Source organism: Chiloscyllium plagiosum, unplaced genomic scaffold, assembly GCF_037043375.1.
Source record: "Chiloscyllium plagiosum isolate Xiang-an unplaced genomic scaffold, Cpla_swu_hap1 HiC_scaffold_2, whole genome shotgun sequence".
NCBI classification, from domain to species: domain Eukaryota; kingdom Metazoa; phylum Chordata; class Chondrichthyes; order Orectolobiformes; family Hemiscylliidae; genus Chiloscyllium; species Chiloscyllium plagiosum.
This window is the reverse complement of record NW_028270140.1, coordinates 157,928,691-157,954,460: the sequence shown is the minus strand read 5'-3', so window position 1 is coordinate 157,954,460 and position 25,770 is coordinate 157,928,691. Positions and strand designations below refer to the sequence as shown.

Genomic DNA, 25,770 nt, shown 5'->3' with positions numbered 1-25,770 from the left:
CCCAAACCCCAAACCCAAACCCCAAAACCCAAACCCCAAACCCAAACCCGAACCCCAAACCCGAACCCCAAAACCCAAACCCCAAACCCAAACCCGAACCCCAAACCCAAACCCCAAACCCAAACCCAAACCCAAACCCCAACCCCAAACCCCAAACCCAAACCCAAACCCCAAACCCAAACCCCAAACCCAAACCCCAAACCCAAACCCCAAACCCAAACCCCATAACCCAAACACTATACCCAAACCCAAACCCCAAACCCAAACCCGAACCCCAAAACCCAAACCCCAAACCCAAACCCAAACCCCAAACCCAAACCCCAAACCCAAACCCGAACCCCAAAACCCAAACCCCAAACCCAAACCCCAAACCCAAACCCGAACCCCAAAACCCAAACCCCAAACCCAAACCCAAACCCCAAAACCCAAACCCCAACCCCAAACCCAAACCCCAAACCCAAACCCGAACCCCAAACCCAAACCCCAAACCCAAACCCCAAACCCAAACCCAAACCCCAAACCCCAAACCCAAACCCGAACCCCAAAACCCAAACCCCAAAACCCAAACCCCAAACCCAAACCCCAACCCCAAACCCAAACCCCAAACCCAAACCCGAACCCCAAACCCAAACCCCAAACCCAAACCCCAAACCCAAACCCAAACCCCAAACCCCAAACCCAAACCCGAACCCCAAACCCAAACCCCAAACCCCAAAACCCAAACCCCAAACCCAAACCCCAAACCCAAACCCCAAACCCAAACCCCAAACCCAAACCCCAAACCCAAACCCCAAACCCAAACCCAAACCCCAAACCCAAACCCCAAACCCTAACCCCAACCCCAAACCCCAACCCCAAAACCCAAACCCCAAACCCAAACCCGAACCCCAAACCCCAAACACTATACCCAAACCCAAACCCCAAACCCCAAACCCCAAACACTATACCCAAACCCAAACCCCAAACCCTAACCCCAAACCCAAACCCCAAACCCAAACCCGAACCCCAAACCCCAAACACTATACCCAAACCCAAACCCCAAACCCAAACCCCAAACCCAAACCCAAACCCCAAACCCAAACCCCAAACCCCAAACCCTAACCCCAAACCCAAACCCCAAACCCAAACCCGAACCCCAAACCCCAAACACTATACCCAAACCCAAACCCCAAACCCAAACCCCAAACCCAAACCCAAACCCCAAACCCAAACCCCAAACCCCAAACCCTAACCCCAAACCCAAACCCCAAACCCAAACCCGAACCCCAAACCCCAAACACTATACCCAAACCCAAACCCCAAACCCAAACCCCAAACCCCAAACCCCAAACCCAAACCCCAAACCCAAACCCCAAACCCAAACCCCAAACCCGAACCCCAAACCCCAAACCCCAAACCCCAAACACTATACCCAAACCCAAACCCCAAACCCAAACCCAAACCCGAACCCCAAACCCAAACCCCAACCCCAAACCCAAACCCAAACCCCAAACCCCAAACCCTAACCCCAAACCCAAACCCCAAACCCAAACCCCAAACCCAAACCCGAACCCCAAACCCAAACCCCAAACCCCAAACACTATACCCAAACCCAAACCCCAAACCCAAACCCCAAACCCCAAACCCCAAACCCAAACCCGAACCCCAAACCCAAACCCGAACCCCAAACCCAAACCCCAAACCCAAACCCCAAACCCAAACCCCAAACCCAAACCCCAAACCCAAACCCCAAACCCAAACCCCAAACCCAAACCCCAAACCCAAACCCCAAACCCAAACCCGAACCCCAAACCCAAACCCCAAACCCAAACCCCAAACCCAAACCCCAAACCCAAACCCCAACCCCAAAACCTAACCCCAAACCCCAACCCCAAAACCCAAACACTATACCCAACCCCAAACCCAAATACTATACCCAAACCCAAACCCCAAACCCCAAACCCTAACCCCAAACCCAAACCCCAAACCCAAACCCCAAACCCAAACCCCAAACCCAAACCCCAAACCCAAACCCCAAACCCAAACCCGAACCCCAAACCCAAACCCCAAACCCAAACCCCAAACCCAAACCCCAAACCCGAACCCCAAACCCGAACCCGAACCCCAAACCCAAACCCCAAACCCAAACCCCAAACCCCAAACACTATACCCAAACCCAAACCCCAAACCCAAACCCCAAACCCAAACCCAAACCCCAAACCCAAACCCAAACCCAAACCCAAACCCCAAACCCCAAACCCTAACCCCAAACCCAAACCCCAACCCCAAACCCAAACCCCAAACCCCAAACACTATACCCAAACCCAAACCCCAAACCCAAACCCCAAACCCCAAACCCTAACCCCAAACCCAAACCCCAAACCCAAACCCGAACCCCAAACCCAAACCCCAAACCCCAAACACTATACCCAAACCCAAACCCCAAACCCAAACCCCAAACCCCAAACCCCAAACCCAAACCCGAACCCCAAACCCAAACCCGAACCCCAAACCCAAACCCGAACCCCAAACCCAAACCCGAACCCCAAACCCAAACCCCAAACCCAAACCCCAAACCCAAACCCCAAACCCAAACCCCAAACCTAAACCCGAACCCCAAACCCAAACCCCAAACCCAAACCCCAAACCCAAACCCCAAACCCAAACCCCAAACCCAAACCCCAACCCCAAAACCTAACCCCAAACCCCAACCCCAAAACCCAAACACTATACCCAACCCCAAACCCAAATACTATACCCAAACCCAAACCCCAAACCCCAAACACCATACCCAAACCCCAAACCCAAACCCCAAACCCAAACCCCAACCCCAAACCCCAACCCCAAACCCCAACCCCAAACCCCAACCCCAAACCCTAACCCCAAACCCAAACCCCAAACCCAAACCCCAAACCCCAAACACCATACCCAAACCCCACACCCAAACCCAAACCCCACACCCAAACCCAATCCCAGACCCAAACCCAACCTGACCTGTCCGACCCTAATGCCAACTAAACCACCTTTTCTAGCCCATCCTTCCTGGGTGCCCAACGCTGTGGAGCCCAAACACCTGACCACCTACAGAATCAGGAAAGCTGGTGTAGCTGAGCTCCTGGTGAAACCCCCTGCTTCCAGCTGAACAATATTTCGGGACTCACCTTGGTCACATCTGATAGTGTTCAGGTCCTGGGACCACTGCAGACTGGAGTCACACAGAATCTCAGAGGGACCTTGCAACGTGCTGCCTTCAGGACAGGAGAGAGAGATGGTCTCTCCAATTCGATAGTTTGCCTTCTCAGGGCTAACAACCAGATCTCTCTGTAATTGTGGGGGTGCACACACAGTCCCTATAGAAAGACAGGAAGATAATAGTTTAATGAATCCTTTTATTTTCCCGGTCATCACTTGCTCTTTAATCTGACTGAACACGATTGGATGATGAAGGTTTTATTGGGAGAGGTGATCCCACCTCTGGCCCTGTGTTGACCCTCTGACAGAGCCAATCAGTTTCCTCATTCCCTCATCCCCCATGTGCTCACTATGACAGACATCCCCAGTTGGGTTCCATTCCACAATGACACTGTGTGATGTTCTTCAGATATTACTGACCTCCCTCTCCCAGCATTCATCTGTTCAGGCTTCTCCTGGCCAAGGCCAGACTCTGCGTTAATTTTTCTCACCGCCTGTCCAAGGCCATGGTTAGACCTCACCTACAGCAGCACCCCTCAGGCTGCTGCGCTGGTCTGGGGTCAGTGTCTTGTCCACTCACTACATTGACACAAACTAACCACACAGGCCCTGGCATTGGGAAAGTGAAAGGGTGACTTGATTGATATCTTTGAGATATGAAGGGCAACAGAAAAATTGATAGTGAGAGAGCGAGAGATCGTCAACTTTGCCCAGCTAGGGCCTTTTGTATTTAAAATTCAAAACTGACCCATCAGGATGAAATTAGGAAAATTCCTCGACAAACGGAGGGGGGGGGAGAAATGTCAGATTTTCTCCCCCAAATGGAAATTGGTGCTGATCCATGGAGACTGACAGATCGGTCAGTCACACAGTGAGATCGGGGTGGGGGGGGCAATGGAGTCAGGTCACACGTCAGTCACACAGTGAGATCGGGGGGGGGGGGTAGATGGGAGAATATGAGAGAGGGAGGTGTGGGAGACGAGGTAGGAGCTTGGGATGTGTGGGAGATGGGGAGGTGTGTGGGAGATGGGGAGGTGTGTGGGAGATGGGGAGGTGTGTGGGAGATGGGGGGGGGTGTGGGAGATGGGGGGCGTGTGGGAGATGGGGGGGCGTGTGGGAGATGGGGGGGCGTGTGGGAGATGGGGGGGCGTGTGGGAGATGGGGGGTGTGTGTGGGAGATGGGGGTGTGTGGGAGATGGGGGGGTGTGGGAGATGGGGGTGTGTGTGGGAGATGGGGGTGTGTGGGAGATGGGGGGTGTGTGTGGGAGATGGGGGGGTGTGTGGGAGATGGGGGGGGTGTGTGGGAGATGGGGGGTGTGTGTGGGAGATGGGGGGGTGTATGGGAGATGGGGGGGTGTGGGAGATGGGGGGTGTGTGGGAGATGGGGGGGTGTGTGGGAGATGGGGGGGCGTGTGGGAGATGGGGGGTGTGTGTGGGAGATGGGTGTGTGTGGGAGATGGGGGTGTGTGGGAGATGGGGGGGTGTGTGGGAGATGGGGGGGTGTGTGGGAGATGGGGGGTGTGTGTGGGAGATGGGGGTGTGTGTGGGAGATGGGGGGGTGTGTGGGAGATGGGGGGGTGTGTGGGAGATGGGGGGGGTGTGTGGGAGATGGGGGGGGTGTGTGGGAGATGGGGGGGGTGTGTGTGGGAGATGGGGGTGTGTGTGGGAGATGGGGGGTGTGTGTGGGAGATGGGGGTGTGTGGGAGATGGGGGGGTGTGTGGGAGATGGGGGGGTGTGTGGGAGATGGGGGGTGTGTGTGGGAGATGGGGGTGTGTGTGGGAGATGGGGGGGTGTGTGGGAGATGGGGGGGTGTGTGGGAGATGGGGGGGTGTGTGGGAGATGGGGGGGTGTGTGTGGGAGATGGGGGTGTGTGTGGGAGATGGGGGGGGTGTGGGAGATGGGGGGGTGTGTGGGAGATGGGGGGGTGTGTGGGAGATGGGGGGTGTGGGAGATGGGGGGGTGTGTGGGAGATGGGGGGGTGTGTGGGAGATGGGGGGGTGTGTGGGAGATGGGGGGTGTGTGTGGGAGATGGGGGGTGTGTGTGGGAGATGGGGGGTGTGTGTGGGAGATGGGGGGTGTGTGTGGGAGATGGGGGGTGTGTGTGGGAGATGGGGGGGGTGTGTGTGGGAGATGGGGGGTGTGTGTGGGAGATGGGGGGTGTGTGTGGGAGATGGGGGGTGTGTGTGGGAGATGGGGGGTGTGTGTGGGAGATGGGGGGGTGTGGGAGATGGGGGGGTGTGGGAGATGGGGGGTGTGGGAGATGGGGGGGTGTGGGAGATGGGGGGGTGAGTGGGAGATGGGGGGGTGTGGGAGATGGGGGGTGTGGGAGATGGGGGGTGTGGGAGATGTGGAGGTGTGGGAGATGGGGGGTGTGGGAGATGGGGGGGGTGTGGGAGATGGGGGGGTGTGGGAGATGGGGGGTGTGGGAGATGGGGGGTGTGGGAGATGTGGAGGTGTGGGAGATGGGGGGTGTGGGAGATGGGGGGGGTGTGGGAGATGGGGGGTGTGGGAGATGGGGGGGTGTGGGAGATGGGGGGTGTGGGAGATGGGGGGGTGTGGGAGTGGGGGGGTGGGTGATGGGGGGGGTGGGAGATGGGGGGGGTGGGAGATGGGGGGGGGTGGGAGATGGGGGGGGTGGGAGTGGGGGGGGTGGGAGATGGGGGGGTGGGAGGTGGGGGGGTGGGAGATGGGGGGGGTGGGAGATGGGGGGGTGGGAGATGGGGGGGGTGTGTGGGAGATCGGGGGTGTGTGTGGGAGATCGGGGGTGTGTGTGGGAGATGGGGGGGTGTGGGAGATGGGGGGGTGTGGGAGATGGGGGGTGTGGGAGATGGGGGGTGTGGGAGATGGGGGGTGTGGGAGATGGGGGGTGTGGGAGATGGGGGGGTGTGGGAGATGGGGGGTGTGGGAGATGGGGGGGGTGTGGGAGATGGGGGGGTGTGGGAGATGGGGGGGTGTGGGAGATGGGGGGGGTGTGTGGGAGATGGGGGTGGTGTGGGAGATGGGGGGGTGTGTGGGAGATGGGGGGGGGGTGTGGGAGATGGGGGGGGTGTGTGGGAGATGGGGGTGTGTGTGGGGATGGGGGGTGTGGGAGATGGGGGGTGTGGGGATGGGGGGTGTGGGAGATGGGGGGGTGTGGGAGATGGGGGTGTGTGGGAGATGGGGGGGTGTGTGGGAGATGGGGGGGGGTGTGGGAGATGGGGGGGGTGTGGGAGATGGGGGGGGTGTGGGAGATGGGGGGGTGTGGGAGATGGGGGGGTGTGGGAGATGGGGGGGTGTGGGAGATGGGGGGGTGTGGGAGATGGGGGGGGTGTGTGGGGGAGGGGGTGTGTGTGGGGATGGGGGTGTGTGTGGGGGTGGGGGGGTGTGTGTGGGAGATGGGGGGGGGTGGGAGATGGGGGGGGGTGGGTGATGGGGGGGGTGGGGTGTGGGGGGGTGTGTGGGGATGGGGGGGTGTGTGGGAGATGGGGGGTGTGTGTGGGAGATGGGGGTGTGTGTGGGGAGATGGGGGGGTGGGAGATGGGGGGGGTGGGAGATGGGGAGGGTGGGAGATGGGGGGGGTGGGAGATGGGGGGGTGTGTGGGAGATGGGGGGTTGTGTGTGGGAGATGGGGGGGTGTGTGGGAGATGGGGGGGTGTGTGGGAGATGGGGGGGTGTGTGGGAGATGGGGGGGTGTGTGGGAGATGGGGGGGTGTGTGGGAGATGGGGGGGTGTGGGAGTTCGGGGGGTGTGTGGGAGTTCGGGGGGTGTGTGGGAGATGGGGGGGTGTGTGGGAGATGGGGGTGTGTGGGAGATGGGGGGGGGTGGGAGATGGGGGGGGTGGGAGATGGGGGGGGTGTGGGAGATGGGGGGGGGTGTGGGAGATGGGGGGGGGGGTGTGGGAGAAGAGGGGGGTGTGTGGGAAATGGGGGGGGGTGTGGGAGATGGGGGGGGTGTGGGAGATGGGGGGGTGTGGGAGATGGGGGGTGTGTGGGAGATGGGGGGGTGTGGGAGATGGGGGGGGTGTGGGAGATGGGGGGGGTGTGTGGGAGATGGGGGTGTGTGTCGGAGATGGGGGGGGGTGTGGGAGATGGGGGGGGTGTGGAAGATGGGGGGGGTGTGGGAGATGGGGGGGGTGTGGGAGATGGGGGGGGTGTGTGGGGAGATGGGGGGGGTGTGGGAGATGGGGGGGTGTGTGGGAGATGGGGGGGGGTGTGGGAGATGGGGGGGGTGTGTGGGAGATGGGGGGGGGTGTGTGGGAGATGGGGGGTGTGTGTGGGAGATGGGGGGGGGTGTGTGGGAGATGGGGGGGGTGTGGGAGAAGAGGGGGTGTGTGGGGATGGGGGGGGTGTGTGGGGGATGGGGGTGTGTGTGGGAGTGGGGGTGTGTGTGGGGGTGGGGGGGGTGTGTGGGGGTGGGGGGGGTGTGGGGTGGGGGGGGTGTGGGGGTGGGGGGGGTGTGGGAGAGGGGGGTGTGTGGGAATGGGGGGGGGTGTGGGGGTGGGGGTGTGTGTGGGGTGGGGGGGTGTGTGGGGATGGGGGGGGTGTGTGGGGATGGGGGGGGGTGTGGGGGAGGGGGGTGTGTGTGGGAATGGGGGGGGTGTGGGGGGGGGGGGTGTGGGGGTGGGGGGGTGTGTGGGGTGGGGGGGTGTGTGGGGATGGGGGGGTGTGTGGGGATGGGGGGGTGTGTGGGGATGGGGGGGTGTGTGGGGATGGGGGGTGGTTTGGGGGGTGGGGGGGGTGTGGGGGATGGGGGGGTGTGGGGATGGGGGGGGTTGTGGGGATGGGGGGGGTGTGGGGGTGGGGGGGTGTGGGGGATGGGGGGGGTGTGTGGGAGTGGGGGGTGTGTGGGGAGATGGGGGTGTGTGTGGGAGATGGGGGTGTGTGTGGGAGATGGGGGGGGGGTGTGGGGGATGGGGGGGGTGTGGGGGATGGGGGGGGGTGTGGGAGATGGGGGGTGTGTGGGAGATGGGGGGGTGTGTGGGAGATGGGGGTGTGTGTGGGAGATGGGGGGTGTGTGGGGGAGAGGGGGTGTGTGGGAATGGGGGGGGTGTGGGAGATGGGGGGGTGTGGGAGATGGGGGGGTGTGGGGGATGGGGGGGGTGTGGGGATGGGGGTGTGTGTGGGAGTGGGGGGGTGTGGGGATGGGGGGTGTGTGGGGATGGGGGGTGGTTTGGGGGATGGGGGGGTGTGGGGTGGGGGGGGTGTGTGGGAGATGGGGGGGTGTGTGTGGGAGATGGGGGGGGTGGTGTGGGAGATGGGGGGGGTGTGTGGGAGATGGGGGGGGTGTGGGGAGGGGGGTGTGTGGGAATGGGGGGGGTGTGGGGAGATGGGGGGGTGTGGGGTGGGGGGGGTGTGGGGATGGGGGGGTGTGTGGGAGATGGGGGGGGGGTGTGGGAGATGGGGGGGGTGTGTGGGAGATGGGGGGGGTGTGGGGGATGGGGGGGTGTGTGGGGATGGGGGGTGTGTGGGGTGGGGGGGTGTGGGGGAGTGGGGGGTGGTTTGGGAGATGGGGGGTGGTTTGGGAGATGGGGGGGGTGTGGGGAGGGGGGGGGTGTGGGAGATGGGGGGGTGTGGGAGATGGGGGGTGGTGTGGGAGATGGGGGGGGTGTGGGAGATGGGGGGGGTGTGTGGGAGATGGGGGGGTGTGTGGGGATGGGGGTGTGTGGGGGATGGGGGTGTGTGGGGAGGGGGGGGGTGTGGGAGATGGGGGGGGGGTGTGGGAGATGGGGGGGGTGTGGGGATGGGGGGGTGTGGGGGATGGGGGGGTGTGGGGGATGGGGGTGTGTGTGGGAGATGGGGGGGGTGTGGGAGATGGGGGGGTGTGGGAGATGGGGGGGTGTGGGGATGGGGGGGGGTGTGGGAGATGGGGGGGGTGTGTGGGAGATGGGGGTGTGTGTGGGAGATGGGGGGGTGTGTGGGAGAGGGGGGTGTGTGGGAATGGGGGGGGGTGTGGAGATGGGGGTGTGTGGGAGATGGGGGGGTGTGGGAGTGGGGGGGGTGTGGGAGATGGGGGTGTGTGTGGGGATGGGGGGGGTGTGGGAGATGGGGGTGTGTGGGAGATGGGGGGTGGTTTGGGAGATGGGGGGGTGTGGGAGATGGGGGGGGGTGTGGGAGATGGGGGGGTGTGGGAGATGGGGGGGTGTGTGGGAGATGGGGGTGTGTGTGGGAGATGGGGGTGTGTGTGGGAGAAGAGGGGGTGTGTGGGAATGGGGGGGGGGGTGTGGGAGATGGGGGGTGTGGAGATGGGGGGGTGGAGATGGGGGGGTGTGGGGAGAGGGGGGGGGTGTGGGAGATGGGGGTGTGTGTGGGAGGGGGGGTGTGGGGGGGGGGGTGTTGGGGGGGGGGGTGTGGGGATGGGGGGGGTGTTGGGGGGGGGGTGTGGGAGATGGGGGGGTGTGGGAGAAGAGGGGGTGTGTGGGAGAAGGGGGGTGTGTGGGAATGGGGGTGTGTGGGAGATGGGGGTGTGTGTGGGAGATGGGGGGGTGTGTGGGAGATGGAGGGTGTGTGGGAGATGGGGGGGGGTGTGGGAGATGGGGGGGGTGTGTGGGAGATGGGGGGGTGTGTGGGAGATGGGGGGGGTGTGTGGGAGATGGGGGGGTGTGTGGGAGTGGGGGGGGTGTGGGAGAAGGGGGGGTGTGTGGGAGATGGGGGGGTGTGTGGGAGATGGGGGGGTGTGTGGGAGATGGGGGGGTTGTGGGAGATGGGGGGTGTGTGTGAGATGGGAGGTGGGTGTGTGGGAGATGGTGGGGGTGATGTGGGAGAAAGGGGGTGTGTGGGAAATTGGGGGGGGGGGTGGGAGATGAGCGGGTGTGGAGATGGGGGGGTGTGGGAGATGGGGGGGTGTGTGGAGATGGGGGTGTGGGGGGGGGTGTGGGAGATGGGGGTGTGTGTGGGAGATGGGGGTGTGTGTGGGAGATGGGGGGGTGTGGGAGATGGGGGTGTGTGGGAGATGGGGGGGTGTGTGGGAGATGGGGGTGGTGTGTGGGAGATGGGGGGGGTGTGGGAGAAGAGGGGGTGTGTGGGAGAAGAGGGGGTGTGTGGGAGATGGGGGGGGTGTGTGGGAGATGGGGGGTTGTGGGAGATGGGGGGGGTGTTGGAGATGGGGGGGGTGTGGGAGATGGGGGGGTGTGGGAGAAGAGGGGGTGTGTGGGAGAAGAGGGGGTGTGTGGGAGAAGAGGGGGTGTGTGGGAAATGGGGGGGTGTGTGGGAGATGGGGGTGTGTGTGGGAGATGGGGGGGGTGTGTGGGAGATGGGGGGGGTGTGTGGGAGATGGGGGGGGTGTGTGGGAGATGGGGGGGGTGTGGGAGATGGGGGGGTGTGTGGGAGAAGGGGGGGTGTGTGGGAGATGGGGGTGTGTGTGGGAGATGGGGGGGTGTGTGGGAGATGGGGGGGTGTGTGGGAGATGGGGGGGTGTGTGGGAGATGGGGGGGTGTGTGGGAGATGGGGGGCGGTGTGGGAGATGGGGGGGGTGTGGGAGATGGGGGGGGTGTGGGAGATAGGGGGGGTGTGGGAGATAGGGGGGGTGTGGGAGATAGGGGGGGTGTGGGAGATAGGGGGGGTGTGGTAGATAGGGGGGGTGTGGGAGATAGGGGGGGGGTGTGGGAGATGGGGGGGGTGTGGGAGATGGGGGGGGTGTGGGAGATGGGGGGGGTGTGGGAGATGGGGGGGGTGTGGGAGATAGGGGGGGTGTGGGAGATGGGGGGGTGTGGGAAATAGGGGGGGATGTGGGAGATAGGGGGGATGTGGGAGATAGGGGGGATGTGGGAAATAGGGGGGATGTGGGAGATGGGGGGGTGGGAGATGGGGGGGGGTGTGGGAGATGGGGGGGGTGTGGGAGATGGGGGGGTGTGGGAGATGGGGGGGTGTGGGAGATGGGGGTGAGTGTGGGAGATGGGGGTGAGTGTGGGAGATGGTGGGGTGTGGGAGATGGGGGTGAGTGTGGGAGATGGGGGTGAGTGTGGGAGATGGGGGTGAGTGTGGGAGATGGGGGTGAGTGTGGGAGATGGGGGGGGTGTGGGAGATGGGGGGGTGTGGGAGATGGGGGTGTGTGTGGGAGATGGGGGGGTGTGGGAGATGGGGGGGTGTGGGAGATGGGGGTGTGTGGGAGATGGGGGTGAGTGTGGGAGATGGGGGTGAGTGTGGGAGATGGGGGGGTGTGGGACATGGGGGGGTGTGGGAGATGGGGGGGTGTGGGAGATGGGGGGGTGTGGGAGATGGGGGTGAGTGTGGGAGATGGGGGGGTGTGGGAGATGGGGGGGGTGTGGGAGATGGGGGGGTGTGGGAGATGGGGGGGGGTGTGGGAGATGGGGGGTGTGGGAGATGGGGGGGGGTGTGGGAGATGGGGGTGAGTGTGGGAGATGGGGGGGTGTGGGAGATGGGGGGGGGTGTGGGAGATGGGGGGTGTGGGAGATGGGGGGGGTGTGGGAGATGGGGGGGGTGTGGGAGATGGGGGGGTGTGGGAGATGGGGGGGTGTGGGAGATGGGGGGGTGTGGGAGATGGGGGTGAGTGTGGGAGATGGGGGTGAGTGTGGGAGATGGGGGTGAGTGTGGGAGATGGGGGGGTGTGGGAGATGGGGGGGTGTGGGAGATGGGGGTGAGTGTGGGAGATGGGGGTGAGTGTGGGAGATGGGGGGGTGTGGGACATGGGGGGGTGTGGGAGATGGGGGGGTGTGGGAGATGGGGGGGTGTGGGAGATCGGGGTGAGTGTGGGAGATGGGGGGGTGTGTGGGAGATGGGGGGTGTGGGAGATGGGGGTGTGTGTGGGAGATGGGGGGGTGTGGGAGATGGGGGGGTGTGGGAGATGGGGGTGAGTGTGGGAGATGGGGGTGTGTGTGGGAGATGGGGGTGTGTGTGGGAGATGGGGGTGTGTGTGGGAGATGGGGGTGTGTGTGGGAGATGGGGGTGTGTGTGGGAGATGGGGGTTGTGTGGGAGATGGGCGTGTGTGGGAGATGAGGGTGTGTGTGGGAGATGAGGGTGTGTGTGGGAGATGAGGGTGTGTGTGGGAGATGGGGGTTGTGTGGGAGATGGGGGTGTGTGTGGGAGATGAGGGTGTGTGTGGGAGATGGGGGTTGTGTGGGAGATGGGGGTGTGTGTGGGAGATGGGGGCGTGTGTGGGAGATGAGGGTGTGTGTGGGAGATGAGGGTGTGTGTGGGAGATGAGGGTGTGTGTGGGAGATGGGGGTGTGTGTGGGAGATGGGGGTTGTGTGGGAGATGGGGGTGTGTGTGGGAGATGGGGGCGTGTGTGGGAGATGAGGGTGTGTGTGGGAGATGAGGGTGTGTGTGGGAGATGAGGGTGTGTGTGGGAGATGGGGGTGTGTGTGGGAGATGGGGGTGTGTGTGGGAGATGGGGGTGTGTGTGGGAGATGGGGGTGTGTGTGGGAGATGAGGGGGTGTATGTGGGAGATGGGGGGGTGTGGGAGATGGGGGGGTGTGGGAGATGGGGGTTGTGTGGGAGATGGGCGTGTGTGGGAGATGAGGGTGTGTGTGGGAGATGGGCGTGTGTGGGAGATGAGGGTGTGTGTGGGAGATGAGGGTGTGTGTGGGAGATGAGGGTGTGTGTGGGAGATGGGGGTGTGTGTGGGAGATGAGGGTGTGTGTGGGAGATGGGGGTGTGTGTGGGAGATGGGGGTGTGTGTGGGAGATGAGGGGGTGTATGTGGGAGATGGGGGTTGTGTGGGAGATGGGGGTGTGTGTGGGAGATGAGGGGGTGTATGTGGGAGATGGGGGGGTGTGGGAGATGGGGGTGTGTGTGGGAGATGGGGGTTGTGTGGGAGATGGCGGGAGATGGGGAATAGAAGATGGGGAGTGGGGGTCTGGGAGATGTGGGGGTGGGTGATAGGGAATGGGAGATGGGGAGATGGCGCTGTAGGAATTGTGGTTTGGGAGACGGAGTGTGGGACCTGGTGGTGTGGGGTGGGAGGTGAGGGGTGTGGGAGCTTGGAATGGTAGGGGGGGTTAGAAGACAGTGATGGGAGATGGGGGGGTGGGAGGTGGGGGCTGGAGTTGGGGAGTGGGAGACAGGGCTAGGCGAGGGGAGTGGGGAACGAGAAAGGGGAGTGTAGGGGTTTTGGGAGTGGGGGTGATGGGGAAAACCAGTCACAGAAGGGGCATTAACAGGGTTGGCTTCCCCCCTATCCCTTAGGCCCTGAGCAAGCAGGTTTCTCAGCTCTCTGTCCCTCCCTAGGTAATTGTTCATGTAAGATCCTGGGCCAGCCCTCACACAGGGTCTCGGCTGTGATGAGGTGAGTAGATGATGTGAAATCCAGTCACTGACACCCAGCCCACCCTCAGCTCTCCTGACAGGGTTAACTCTGAAACTGCTAAATGACTGCCCCCACTGAATTGTGTCTGGGAAGTGCTGGTCAGTTCAGAGGCTCTGCCGTGTGTGATCTCGATTGTTAACATCAGTGTAACTCTCCCGTATCAATCAGGAGATATAGCTGTCAAACACCAGCCTCATCCACATCATCATCTCATCCAAAACAACCCACTCACTCCCATTTCACTTACGACACATTGACAGCCCACTGGCCTTTTGCAGATGTTCCAAGGCTGGGGATGGGGGATGGTGTGGGAGGATGTAGAGATGGTTCAGTGTGATTTGGACTGGCTGAGTGAAGGGGAAAATGCAAGGCAGACGCAGTAGAACATGGGTAAATGTGAGGTGATCCACTTTGGAAGCACAAACAGGAGGAGGGTTATCATCGAAATGGCGATAGATTGGGAAATGGGGAGTTGTGCAGAGATCTGGGTGTCCTTGTACACCAGTCGCTGAAAGTAACCATGCAGGGGCAGCAGGCAATGAAGAAGGGAAATGGGATGTTGACCTTCATAGTGAGAAGATTGGTGTCCAGGAGCTGGGATGTCTTGTTGCAACTGTACAAGGCCTTGGAGAGACCACACCTGGAATACTGTGTGCAGTTTTGGTCTCCTTATCTGAAGAAGGATGTCCTAGCTAAGGAGGAATGGAACAAAGGTTTACAAGGCTGATTCCTGGGATGTCAGGACTAACATACAAAGACAGCATGGATTGGTTAGGACTACATTCACTGTAGTTTAAAAGAATGAGGAGAAATCTCATAGAAATCTATAAAATTCTAACAGGACAATAGGCAACACCAAAATTGGAGGTGTAGTGGACAGCGAAGAGGGTTACCTCAGATTACAACAGGATCTGGACCAGATGGGCCAATGGGCTGAGAAGTGGCAGATGGAGTTTAATTCAGATAAATGTGAGGTGCTGCATTTTGGGAAAGCAAATCTTAGCAGGACTTATACACTTAATGGTAAGGTCCCAGGGAGTGTTGCTGAACAAAGAGACCTTGGAGTGCAGGTTCATAGCTCCTTGAAAGTGGAGTTGCAGGTAGATAGGATAGTGAAGAAGGCGTTTGGTATGCTTTCCTTTATTGGTCAGTGTATTGAGTACAGGAGTTGGGAGGTCATGTTGCGGCTGTACAGGTCATTGGTTAGGCCACTGTTGGAATATTGCGTGCAATTCTGGTCTCCTTCCTATCGGAAAGATGTTGTGAAACTTGAAAGGGTTCAGAAAAGATTTACAAGGATGTTGCCAGGGTTGGAGGATCTGAGCTACAGGGAGAGGCTGAACAGGCTGGGGCTGTTTTCCCTGGAGCGTCGGAGGCTGAGGGGTGACCTTATAGAGGTTTACAAAATTATGAGGGGCATGGACAAGGTAAATAGGCAAAGTCTTTTCCCTGGGATCGGGGAGTCCAGAACTAGAGGGCATAGGTTTAGGGTGAGGGGGGAAAGATATAAAAGAGACCTAAGGGGCAACTTTTTCACGCAGAGGGTGGTATGTGTATGGAATGAGCTGCCAGAGGAAGTGGTGGAGGCTGGTACAATTGCAACATTTAAGAGGCAGTTGGATGGGTATATGAATAGGAAGGGTTTGGAGGGATATGAGCCGAGTGCTGGCAGGTGGGACTAGATTGGGTTGGGATATCTGGTCAGCATGGATGAGTTAGACCGAAGGGTCTGTTTCTGTGCTCTACATCTCTATGACTCTATGACTCTATGTCGAGACAGGGTAAACATGGGAAAGATATTCCTGATGACTGGGGAGTCCAGAACCAGAGGGTCACAGTCTAAGGATACAGGGTAGGTCATTTATGGGACTGAGATGGGGAAAAAATGTCTTCACCTGGAGAGTGTGGAGCCTGTGGGATTCTCGGCCACAGAAAGTGGTTGGGACCAAAACATTGAATATGTTCAATAAGTAGCAAGATATAGTTCTTAGGATAAAGGGATTAAAGAGTGTGGGGAAATGCAGGAACAGATTATTGGATGATCAGCCATGATCCTATTGAATGTGGAGCAGGCTGGACGGGGCTGAATGGCCTCGCCTGCTCCTACTTTCATGGTTGACCCACTAGGGGGCAGTTTAAGAACAACAAAAAAGAGGGGAGTGTAGGAAGTGAGGGAGGAAACTAAATCTAAAGGAGTTGGAGGAGGCGATAATGTATCCAGTCCCCATGGTGCCCAACATCTGGAAATGGGAATACACACTCTTACTGCCATGGAATAAATCATTCCCGTTCCTCAAGACGAAGCCAGTCTGGCCAGGATTTTATGTGAGCTGGTCTGAACAAGAAGGGGTGTTGGGAGTAAAGCCACCGGGGTGGGGAGAGGGGGGGTATTAGGAGAAGCAGGTGGCAGGTGTGGGCAGGGCTGCTCGAAATCCTGGGCCAAGAGTCGAGATCCTTGCTCTCCTTTCAGTGACACGTACCTCAGGCTGAGATTGATAGAGGGTGCGTTTTTGTTCATTCACTGAGCATTACCCATCCCGAGGTGCCCCTTGAGAAGGTGGGGGTGAGCTGCTTTCCTGACCCGCTGCAGTCCATGTGCTGTAGGGTGACCCACAATGCCCTGAGGGAGGGAATTCCAGGATTCTGACCCCGGGACACTGAAGGAACAGTGATATATTTCCAAGTCAGGATGGGGAGGGGCTTGGAGGGGAACTTGCAGGGGGTGGTGTTCCCATGTATCTGCTGATGTTGTCTTTCTAGGTAGGTGGTGGTCATGGTGATATTGATCGTGGGCTAATAATCTAGAGAGCATCCAAGGAGCAGGAGAATCAACGTTTCGGGCATAAGCCCTTCTTCAGGAAACGTCGATTCTCCTGTTCCTTGGATGCTGCCTGACCTGCTGCGCTTTTCCAGCAACACATTTTCAGCTCTGATCTCCAGCATCTGCAGCCCTCACTTTCTCTTAATAATCTGGAGACCCAGGCAATGTTTGGTGACTTCTGTTCAAATATTGTCACAAAAGGCATTTGAGCTCAGTAAGTATTGAGAATCAAAATGCTATTGATGATCATGTGACCATTGTCGATTGTTGTAAAAACCCATCTGGTTCACTAATGCCCTTTATGGAGGGAAATCTGCCGTGCTCATCTGGTCTTACTCCAAGCAGCGGAGAGTTTGTCTCCTAATACCCAATGATTCCCATTTTGCCAGGCTTCTTGATGCCACACTCAGTCAAATACAGCCTTGATGTCAAGGGCTGTCACTGTCCCCTCCCCTCCGGGATTCAGCTCTGCTCTCCAGGTTTGGAATGAATGTCTCTTCTGTCTGAAAATTGTTGGAGTCAGAGTGAGGCTAGGGTTAGGGGTTAGGAATTAGGGGTGAGGAGTTTGGGGTTGGGGTTAGAGTTAGGGGTTCGGGGTTAGGGTTTAGGATCAGAAATTAGGGTCAGGGGTTAGCACCAGGGGTTAGGTTTAGGTGTTAGGGTTTGGAGGTAGGATGTAGGGTTAGGGTTAGGGGTTAGGAGTTAGGGGCTACATTAGGGATTAGGGTTGGAGATTAGCCTTATGGGTTCAGCGTTAGGGGTCGGCGTTAGGGGTGAGTACTAGGGTGAGGATTGCGATTTTATGGTAAAGTGTGAGAGGGAGGGGTAAGTGCTCGGTAGAAATTTAGTTTGAGCATTTTGGTTTGAGAATGAATCATTAGGTTGGGGTTAGGACTCAGACTGGGGCTGGTTGCTTATTGTCACATTATGCTTAAGGTCAGGGTTAGGGATCAGGGTTAGGGGTCAGGGTTAGGGGTCAGGGTTAGTGACTGCGATTAGGGATTACCATTTGGAGTGAGGAGTTTTGAATTCATTCATGAGACGTGGTTGTCTTTGGTCAGGCCAGCATTTACTGTCCATCCCTAATTACCCAGGGGGCAGTTAAGAGGACCACACATTGCTGTGGGTCTGGAGTCACATATAGGCCAGACCAGGTAAGGGTGGCAACTTCCTTCACTAAAGGACATGAGTGACCCAGATGGGTTTTCCAACAATCAACAGTGATTTTGTGGTCATCATTAGGCTTTTAATTCTGGATTCTTATTAAACGCAAATTCCACCATCTCCTGTAGCAGGATTTGAACCCAGGAACACAGAACAGACCAACAATAATATGACAAGGTGTAATGACCCATGTTGGCATTAGGGTCAGCTCCTGCTGAGGTGTAACAGTTAGTTGTGGGAGTCAGTGCTCAGTGTGAGATTTAGCGTCAGGGTTCACAGTGAGATTTAGGGTCAAAGATTACTGAGAGATTTAGGGTCAGGGTTCACAGTGAGATTAAGGGTCAGAGTTCACAGCAAGACTTAGGGTCAGGGTTCACAGTGAGATTAGGGGTCAGGATTCATAGTGAGATTTAGGGTCAGAGATCACAGTGAGATTTAGGGTCAGGGTTCAGAGCGAGATTTAGGGTCAGAGGTCACTGAGAGTTAGGGTCAGGGCTCACAGTGAGTTTTAGGGTCAGAGGTCGCTGAGATTTATGGTCAGCGTTCACAGTGAGATTTAGGGTCAGGGTTCAGAGTGAGATTTAGGGTCAGTGCTCACAGTGAGATTAAGGGTCAGGGATCACAGTAATATTTGGGGTTGGAGTTCACAGTAAGATTTCGGGTCAGAGGGCACAGTAAGATTTAGGGTTGGGTCAGTGTCAGGATGAGGATGAGTCCTGGTGGGGTCAGTGAGCAGATCATTATGACGTAGTGTCCCGTCTCTGTGACTGCCAGTGCTATAAGTCAGTGCCAAGTTAGAACTCCGTTTTCCTGGAAAATTCATTCCATTCACAAACAGCATCAGGAACGCCTGGAAAAGCTCCAGACTGGGTTCACATTTGGCACAGGATTACCCGCTGCTGAGGGTGTGGATACTCTATGAGACTGGGTCAGAGCCCCTGCACGAACACTCACTCAGACACTGCAAGATCCTCTCTTCCCAGTGGTGATCCTCTCCACACCTCAGTGTCCCATCCCCTTCAGAGAAGGAGTAACCAGCGACACACTGATACACAGCCCGGCTCCCAACAGGATACACTGCTCTCAGATCCTGCATGAGGGGAAACGAGAATCATCCACTACCCAGCTCAGGGGCAGGAGGGAGGGGAGAACACATACATACACACACAGAGACACACACACACACAGACACACAGACACACACAGGGACACAGACACACACACACACACAGACACACACACACACACACACAGAGACACACACACACACACACAGAGACACACAGAGACACACAGAGACACACACACACTCACACACACACAGACACACACGCAGACACACACACACACAGACACACACACTCACACAGACACACACAGACACACACACACACAGAGACACACACACACAGAGACACACACACACAGACACACACACACACACACACACAGACACACACACACACACAGAGACACAGACACGCACACACTCACACAGACACGCACACTCACACAGACACACACAGACACACACACACACACAGAGACACACACAGACACGCACACACTCACACAGACACACACAGACACACACACACAGACACACACACACACAGACACACACACACTCACACAGACACACACAGACACACACAGACACAGAGACACACACAGACACACACATACAGACACACACACACACCGAGACACACACACACACACACTCACACAGACACACACAGACACACACAGAGACACACAGACACAGAGACACAGACACGCACACACTCACACAGACACGCACACACACACACACACACACACAGACACACACAGACACACACAGACACACACAGACACACACAGACACACACAGACAGACTCACACACAGACAGACACACACAGACAGACACACACAGACAGACACACACAGACACACACACAGAGGGATTCAGATCAAACCCTGGCAGCAATTTCCCAAAAACATGCAGCGAGGGTCACTCAGGGTGAGGGGGTCACTCAGGGTGAGGGGGGGTCACTCAGGGTGCGGGGAGTCACTCAGGGTGAGGGGGGTCACTCAGGGTGAGGGGGGTCACTCAATATGGGGGTCACTCACTCAGTGAGAGGGGGTCACTCATTGTGGGGGGGTCACTCACTGTGGGGGTCACTTACTTTGTGGGGGTCACTCAGTGTGACGGGGGTCACTCAGTGAGGGGGGTCACTCAGTGTGGGGGGGGCCACTCAGTGTGGGGGGGGCCACTCAGTGTGGGGGGGGGGCACTCAGTGTGGGGGGGGGGCACTCAGTGTGGGGGGGGGCACTCAGTGTGGGGGGGGGGCACTCAGTGTGGGGGGGGGCACTCAGTGTGGGGGGGGGCACTCAGTGTGGGGGGGGTCACTCAGTGTGGGGGGGGGGTCACTCAGTGTGGGGGGGGTCACTCAGTGTGTGAGGGGGGTCACTCAGTGTCAGAGGGGGGTCACTCAGTGTCAGAGGGGGGGCACTCAGTGTGAGGGGGGCACTCAGTGAGGGGGGGCACTCAGTGAGGGGGGGCACTCAGTGTGAGGGGGTCAATGTGTCAGGGTCACTCAGCGTGTCAGGGTGACCCAGTGAGAGGGGGTCACACAGTGTGTGGGGGTCACTCAGTGTGAGGGGGGGTCAGTCAGTGTGTGGGAGGGTCAGTCAGTGTGGGGGGTCACAGTGTCAGGGTCACTCAGTGTGAGGGGATCACTCAATGTGTGGGGTTCACTCACTCAGTGTGAGGGGGGTCACTCACTCAGTGTGAGGGGGGATCACTCAGTGTGAGGGGGTCAATGTGTCAGAGTCACTCAGTGTGTCAGGGTGACTCAGTGAGAAGGGGTCACTCAGTGTGAGGGAGGTCAGTCAGTGTGTGGGGGGGTCAGTCAGCGTGTGGGGGGGTCAGTCAGTGTGTGGGGGGGTCAGTCAGTGTGTGGGGGGGGTCAGTCAGTGTGTGGGGGGGGTCAGTCAGTGTGGGGGTTCACTCAGTGTCAGGGTCACTCAGTGTGAGGGGGGTCACAGTGTCAGGGTCACTCAGTGTGAGGGGGGTCATTCAGTGTGAGGGGGGTCATTCAGTGAGGGGGTCACTCAGTGTCAGGGTCACTCACTCAATCTGAGGGGGTCACAGTGTCAGGGTGTCTCAGTGTGAGGGGGTCACTCAGTGTGAGTGGGTCACACAGTGTCAGGGGTAACAGTGTCAGGGGTAACAGTGTCAGGGGTAACAGTGTCAGGGGTCACTCAGTGTGTGGTGGTCACTCAGTGAGGACCATGCAATGTGAGGGGGTCACGCAGTGTGAGGGGTGTCACTCAGGGTGAGGGGGTCACTCAGTGTCAGGGTCACTAACTGTGTGGGGGTCACTTACTTTGTTTGGGTCACTCAGGGTGATGGGGGTCACTCAGGGTGTGAGGGGGGTCACTCAGGTTGAGGGGGGTCACTCAGGTTGGGGGGGGTCACTCAGGTTGGGGGGGGTCACTCAGGGTGAGGGGGGGTCATTCAGGGTGAGGGGGTCACTCAGTATGAGAGGGTCACTCAGTCAATCTGAGGGTGTCTCAGTGTGAGGGGGTCACACAGTGTGAGGGGGTCACACAGTGTGAGAGGGTCACACAGTGTCAGGGGTCACACAGTGTCAGGGGTCACTCAGTGTGTGGTGGTCACTCTGTGAGGGTCACGCAGTGTGAGGGGTGTCACTCAGGGTGAGGGGGTCACTCAGGGTGGGGGGGTCACTCAGGGTGGGGGGGTCACTCAGTGTGGGGGTCACTCAATGTGGGGGTCACTCAATGTGGGGGGGTCACTCACTGTGTGGGGGTCACTCACTGTATGGGGGTCACTCACTGTATGGGGGTCACTTACTTTGTGGGGGTTACTCGGTGTGAGGAAGTCACTCAGTGAGAGGGGGGGTCACCCAGTGAGAGGGGGCTCAGTCAGTGAGGGGGTGTCACTCAGTGTGTGGGGGGTCACTCAGTGTGTGGGGGGGTCACTCAGTGTGTGGGGGGGTCACTCACTCAGTGAGGGGGTCACTCAGTGTGAGGGGTCACTCAGTCTGAGGGGGTCACAGTGTCAGGGTGTCTCAGTGTGAGGGGGACACTCAATGTGAGAGGGTCACTCAGTGTGAGGGGGTCACTCAATGTGAGGGGGGTCACCCAGTGAGAGGGGGGTCACTCACTCAGTGAGGGGGGTCACTCACTCAGTGAGGGGGGTCAATGTGTCAGAGTCACTCTGTGTCAGGGTGACTCAGTGTGAGGGGGTCACTCAGTGTGAGGGGTCACTCAGTGTGAGGGGGGTCACTCAGTGTGAGGGGGTCACTCAGTGTGAGGGGGTCACTCAGTGTGAGGGGGTCACTCAGTGTGAGGGGTCACTCAGTATGAGAGGGTCACTCAGTATGAGAGGGTCACTCAGTGTGAGGGTGGGCACAGTGTCAGGGTGTCTCAGTGTGAGGGGGACACTCAATGTGAGAGGGTCACATAGTGTCAGGGGTCACATAGTGTCAGGGGTCACATAGTGTGTGGTGGTCACTCAGTGAGGATCATGCAGTGTGAGGGGGTCACACAGTGTCAGGGGTCACACAGTGTCAGGGGTCACTAACTGTGTGGGGGTCACTTACTTTGTTTGGGTCAGTGTGAGAGGGTCACACAGTGTCAGGGGTCACAGTGTCAGGGGTCACAGTGTCAGGGGTCACAGTGTCAGGGGTCACTCAGTGTGTGGTGGTCACTCAGTGTGTGGTGGTCACTCTGTGAGGACCATGCAGGGTGAGGGGGTCACTCAGTGTCAGGGTCACTAACTGTGTGGGGGCCACTTACTTTGTTTGGGTCACTCAGTGTGTGGGGGGGTCACTCAGTGTGTGGGGGGGGTCACTCAGTGTGAGGGGAACGGGATTATACGGGGGGACGGGATTATACGTGGGGCGGGATTATACGGGGGGCGGGATTATACGGGGGGGCGGGATTATACGGGGGGGAAGGGATTATACGGGGGACAGGATTATACGGGGACCGGGATTATACGGGGACCGGGATTATACGTGGAACGGGATTATACGGGGGGAAGGGATTATACGGGGGGGAAGGGATTATACGGGGGGAAGGGATTATACGGGGGGGGGGGAGGGATTATTCGGGGAACGGGATTATACGGGGAACGGGATTATACGGGGACGGAGATTATACGGGGACGGGGATTATACGGGGGACGGGATTATACGGGGGACGGGATTATACGGGGGACGGGATGATAAGGGGAGCGGGATGATACGGGGAGCGGGATGATACGGGGAGCGGGATTATAGGGGATCCGCATTATACGGGGGAATAGGATTATACGGGGGGACGGGATTATACGGGGGACGGGATTATACGGGGGACGGGGATTATACCGGGAGCGGGATTATACGGGGAACGGGATTATGGGGGATCCGCATTATACGGGGGAATAGGATTATACGGGGGGACGGGATTATACAGGAATGGGATTATACGGGGGACAGGGATTATACGGGAACGGGATTATACGGGGGACAGGGATTATACGGGAACGGGATTATACGGGAGGCGGGATTATACGGGAGGCGGGATTATACGGGGGACGGGATTATACGGGGGACAGGGATTATACGGGAACGGGATTATACGGGGGACAGGGATTATATGGGAACGGGATTATACGGGAGGCGGGATTATACAGGAGGCGGGATTATACGGGGGACGGGATTATACGGGGGACGGGATTATACGGGGAACCGCATTATACGGGGGAATAAGATTATACGGGGGACGGGATTATACGGGGGACGGGATTATACGGGGGACGGGATTATACGGGGGGGACGGTATTATACGGGGGGACGGGATTATACGGGGGAATAAGATTATACGGGGGGCGGGATTATACGGGGGGCGGGATTATGGGGGAACGGGACTATACGGGACCGGGATTATACGGGGGGCGGGATTATACGGGGGGCGGGATTATGGGGGAACGGGACTATACGGGACCGGGATTATACGGGGGGGCGGGATTATACGGGGGAACGGGATTATACGGGGGACGGGGATTATACGGGGAACGGGATTATACGGGGAACGGGATTATACGGGGAACGGGATTATACGGGGGGCAGGATTATACGGGGGGGCGGGATTATACGGGGGGGAATATGGGGGACTGGATTATAGGCGGGACTGGATTATACGGGGGACTGGATTATACGGGACCGGTATTATACGGGACCGGGATTATACGGGACCGGGATTATACGGTGGGGCGGGATTATACGGTGGGGCGGGATTATACGGGGACCGGGATTATACGGGACCGGGATTATACGGTGGGGCGGGATTATACGGGGGGCGGGATTATACGGGGGGGCGGGATTATACGGGGGGGCGGGATTATACGGGGGGGCGGGATTATACGGGGGGCGGGATTATACAGGGGACGGGATTATACAGGGGACGGGAATATACAGGGGACGGGAATATACAGGGGACGGGAATATACGGGGGACGGGAATATACGGGGGACGGGATTATACGGGGGGCAGGATTATACGGGGGGCAGGATTATACGGGGAACGGGATCATGGGGGAACGTGATTATACGGGGGACGGGGATTATACGGGGAGGCGGGATTATACGGGGAGGCGGGATTATACGGGGAGGCGGGATTATACGGGGAGGCGGGATTATACGGGGGAAGGGATTATACGGGGGAAGGGATTATACGGGGGAAGGGATTATACGGGGAGGCGGGATTATACGGGGGACGGGATTATACGGGGGACGGGATTATACGGGGGACGGGATTATACGGGGGAAGGGATTATACGGGGAGGCGGGATTATACGGGCGACAGGGATTATACGGGGGACAGGGATTATACGGGGGACAGGGATTATACGGGGGACAGGGATTATACGGGGAACGGGATTATACGGGGGACGGGATTATACGGGGGACGGGATTATACGGGGGACGGGGATTATACGGGGGACGGGGATTATACGGGAACGGGATTATACGGGGGACGGGATTATACGGGGGACGGGTGGGTGTGAGTGGGTGTGAGTGGGTGTGTGAGTGTGAGTGGGTGTGTGAGTGGCTGTGAGAGTGTGAGTGGGTGTGAGAGTGGGTGTGAGTGGGTGCGAGAGTGTGAGTGTTTGTGAGTGGGTGTGAGTGGGTGTGAGTGGGTGCGAGAGTGTGAGTGTTTGTGAGTGGGTGTGAGTGGGTGCGAGAGTGTGAGTGTTTGTGAGTGGGTGTGAGTGGGTGCGAGAGTGTGAGTGTTTGTGAGTGGGTGTGAGTGGGTGCGAGAGTGTGAGTGTTTGTGAGTGGGTGTGAGTGGATGCGAGAGTGTGAGTGGGTGCGAGAGTGTGAGTGGGTGCGAGAGTGAGAGTGGGTGTGAGTGGGTGCAAGAGTGTGAGTGTTTGTGAGTGGGTGTGAGTGGGTGCGAGAGTGTGAGTGGGTGTGAGTGGGTGCGAGAGTGTGAGTGGGTGTGAGAGTGTGAGTGGGTGTGAGAGTGTGAGTGTGAGAGTGAGAGTGGGCGTGAGAGTGAGAGTGAGTGGGTGTGAGAGGGTGTGAGTGAGTGTGAGAGTGAGTGGGTGTGAGTGGTGTGAGAGGGTGAGAGTGTCTGTGAGTGGGTGTGAGTGGGTGTGAGAGTGTGAGTGTGAGTGTGAGTGTGAGTGTGAGTGGGTGTGAGTGGCTGTGAGAGTGAGAGTGTGAGTGGGTGTGAGAGTGTGAGTGGGTGTGAGAGTGTGGGAGTGGGTGTGAGAGTGTGAGTGGGTGTGTAAGTGGCTGTGAGAGTGTGTGAGTGGGTGAGAGTGTGTGAGTGTGTGTGAGTGTGTGTGAGTGTGTGTGGGTGTGTGTGGGTGTGTGTGGGTGTGAGTGGGTGTGAGAGTGTGAGTGTTTGTGAGTGGGTGTGAGTGGGTGCGAGAGTGTGAGTGTTTGTGAGTGGGTGTGAGTGGATGCGAGAGTGTGAGTGGGTGCGAGAGTGTGAGTGGGTGTGAGTGGGTGCGAGAGTGTGAGTGTTTGTGAGTGGGTGTGAGTGGGTGCGAGAGTGTGAGTGGGTGTGAGTGGGTGTGAGAGTGTGAGTGGGTGTGAGAGTGTGAGTGGGTGTGAGAGTGTGAGTGTGAGAGTGAGAGTGGGCGTGAGAGTGAGAGTGAGTGGGTGTGAGAGGGTGTGAGTGAGTGTGAGAGTGAGTGGGTGTGAGTGGTGTGAGAGGGTGAGAGTGTCTGTGAGTGGGTGTGAGTGGGTGTGAGAGTGTGAGTGTGAGTGTGAGTGTGAGTGGGTGTGAGTGGCTGTGAGAGTGAGAGTGTGAGTGGGTGTGAGAGTGTGGGAGTGGGTGTGAGAGTGTGAGTGGGTGTGTAAG

General features: G+C 58.7%; 1 protein-coding gene across 1 annotated transcript in view; it reads right to left on the bottom strand.

The window, feature by feature from the left end:
- LOC122547749 (complement component C7-like) overlaps positions 1-25,770 on the bottom strand; it is a gene marked incomplete at its 5' end in the record, with an annotated part of 220,379 nt that overhangs the window by 29,771 nt on the left and 164,838 nt on the right. The window contains 2 exons of the mRNA XM_087994142.1: positions 3,141-3,329; positions 18,354-18,489. Of these exons, the coding sequence (XP_087850268.1) occupies positions 3,141-3,329; positions 18,354-18,489 (325 nt within the window). The remainder of the gene's footprint in view (positions 1-3,140; positions 3,330-18,353; positions 18,490-25,770) is intronic.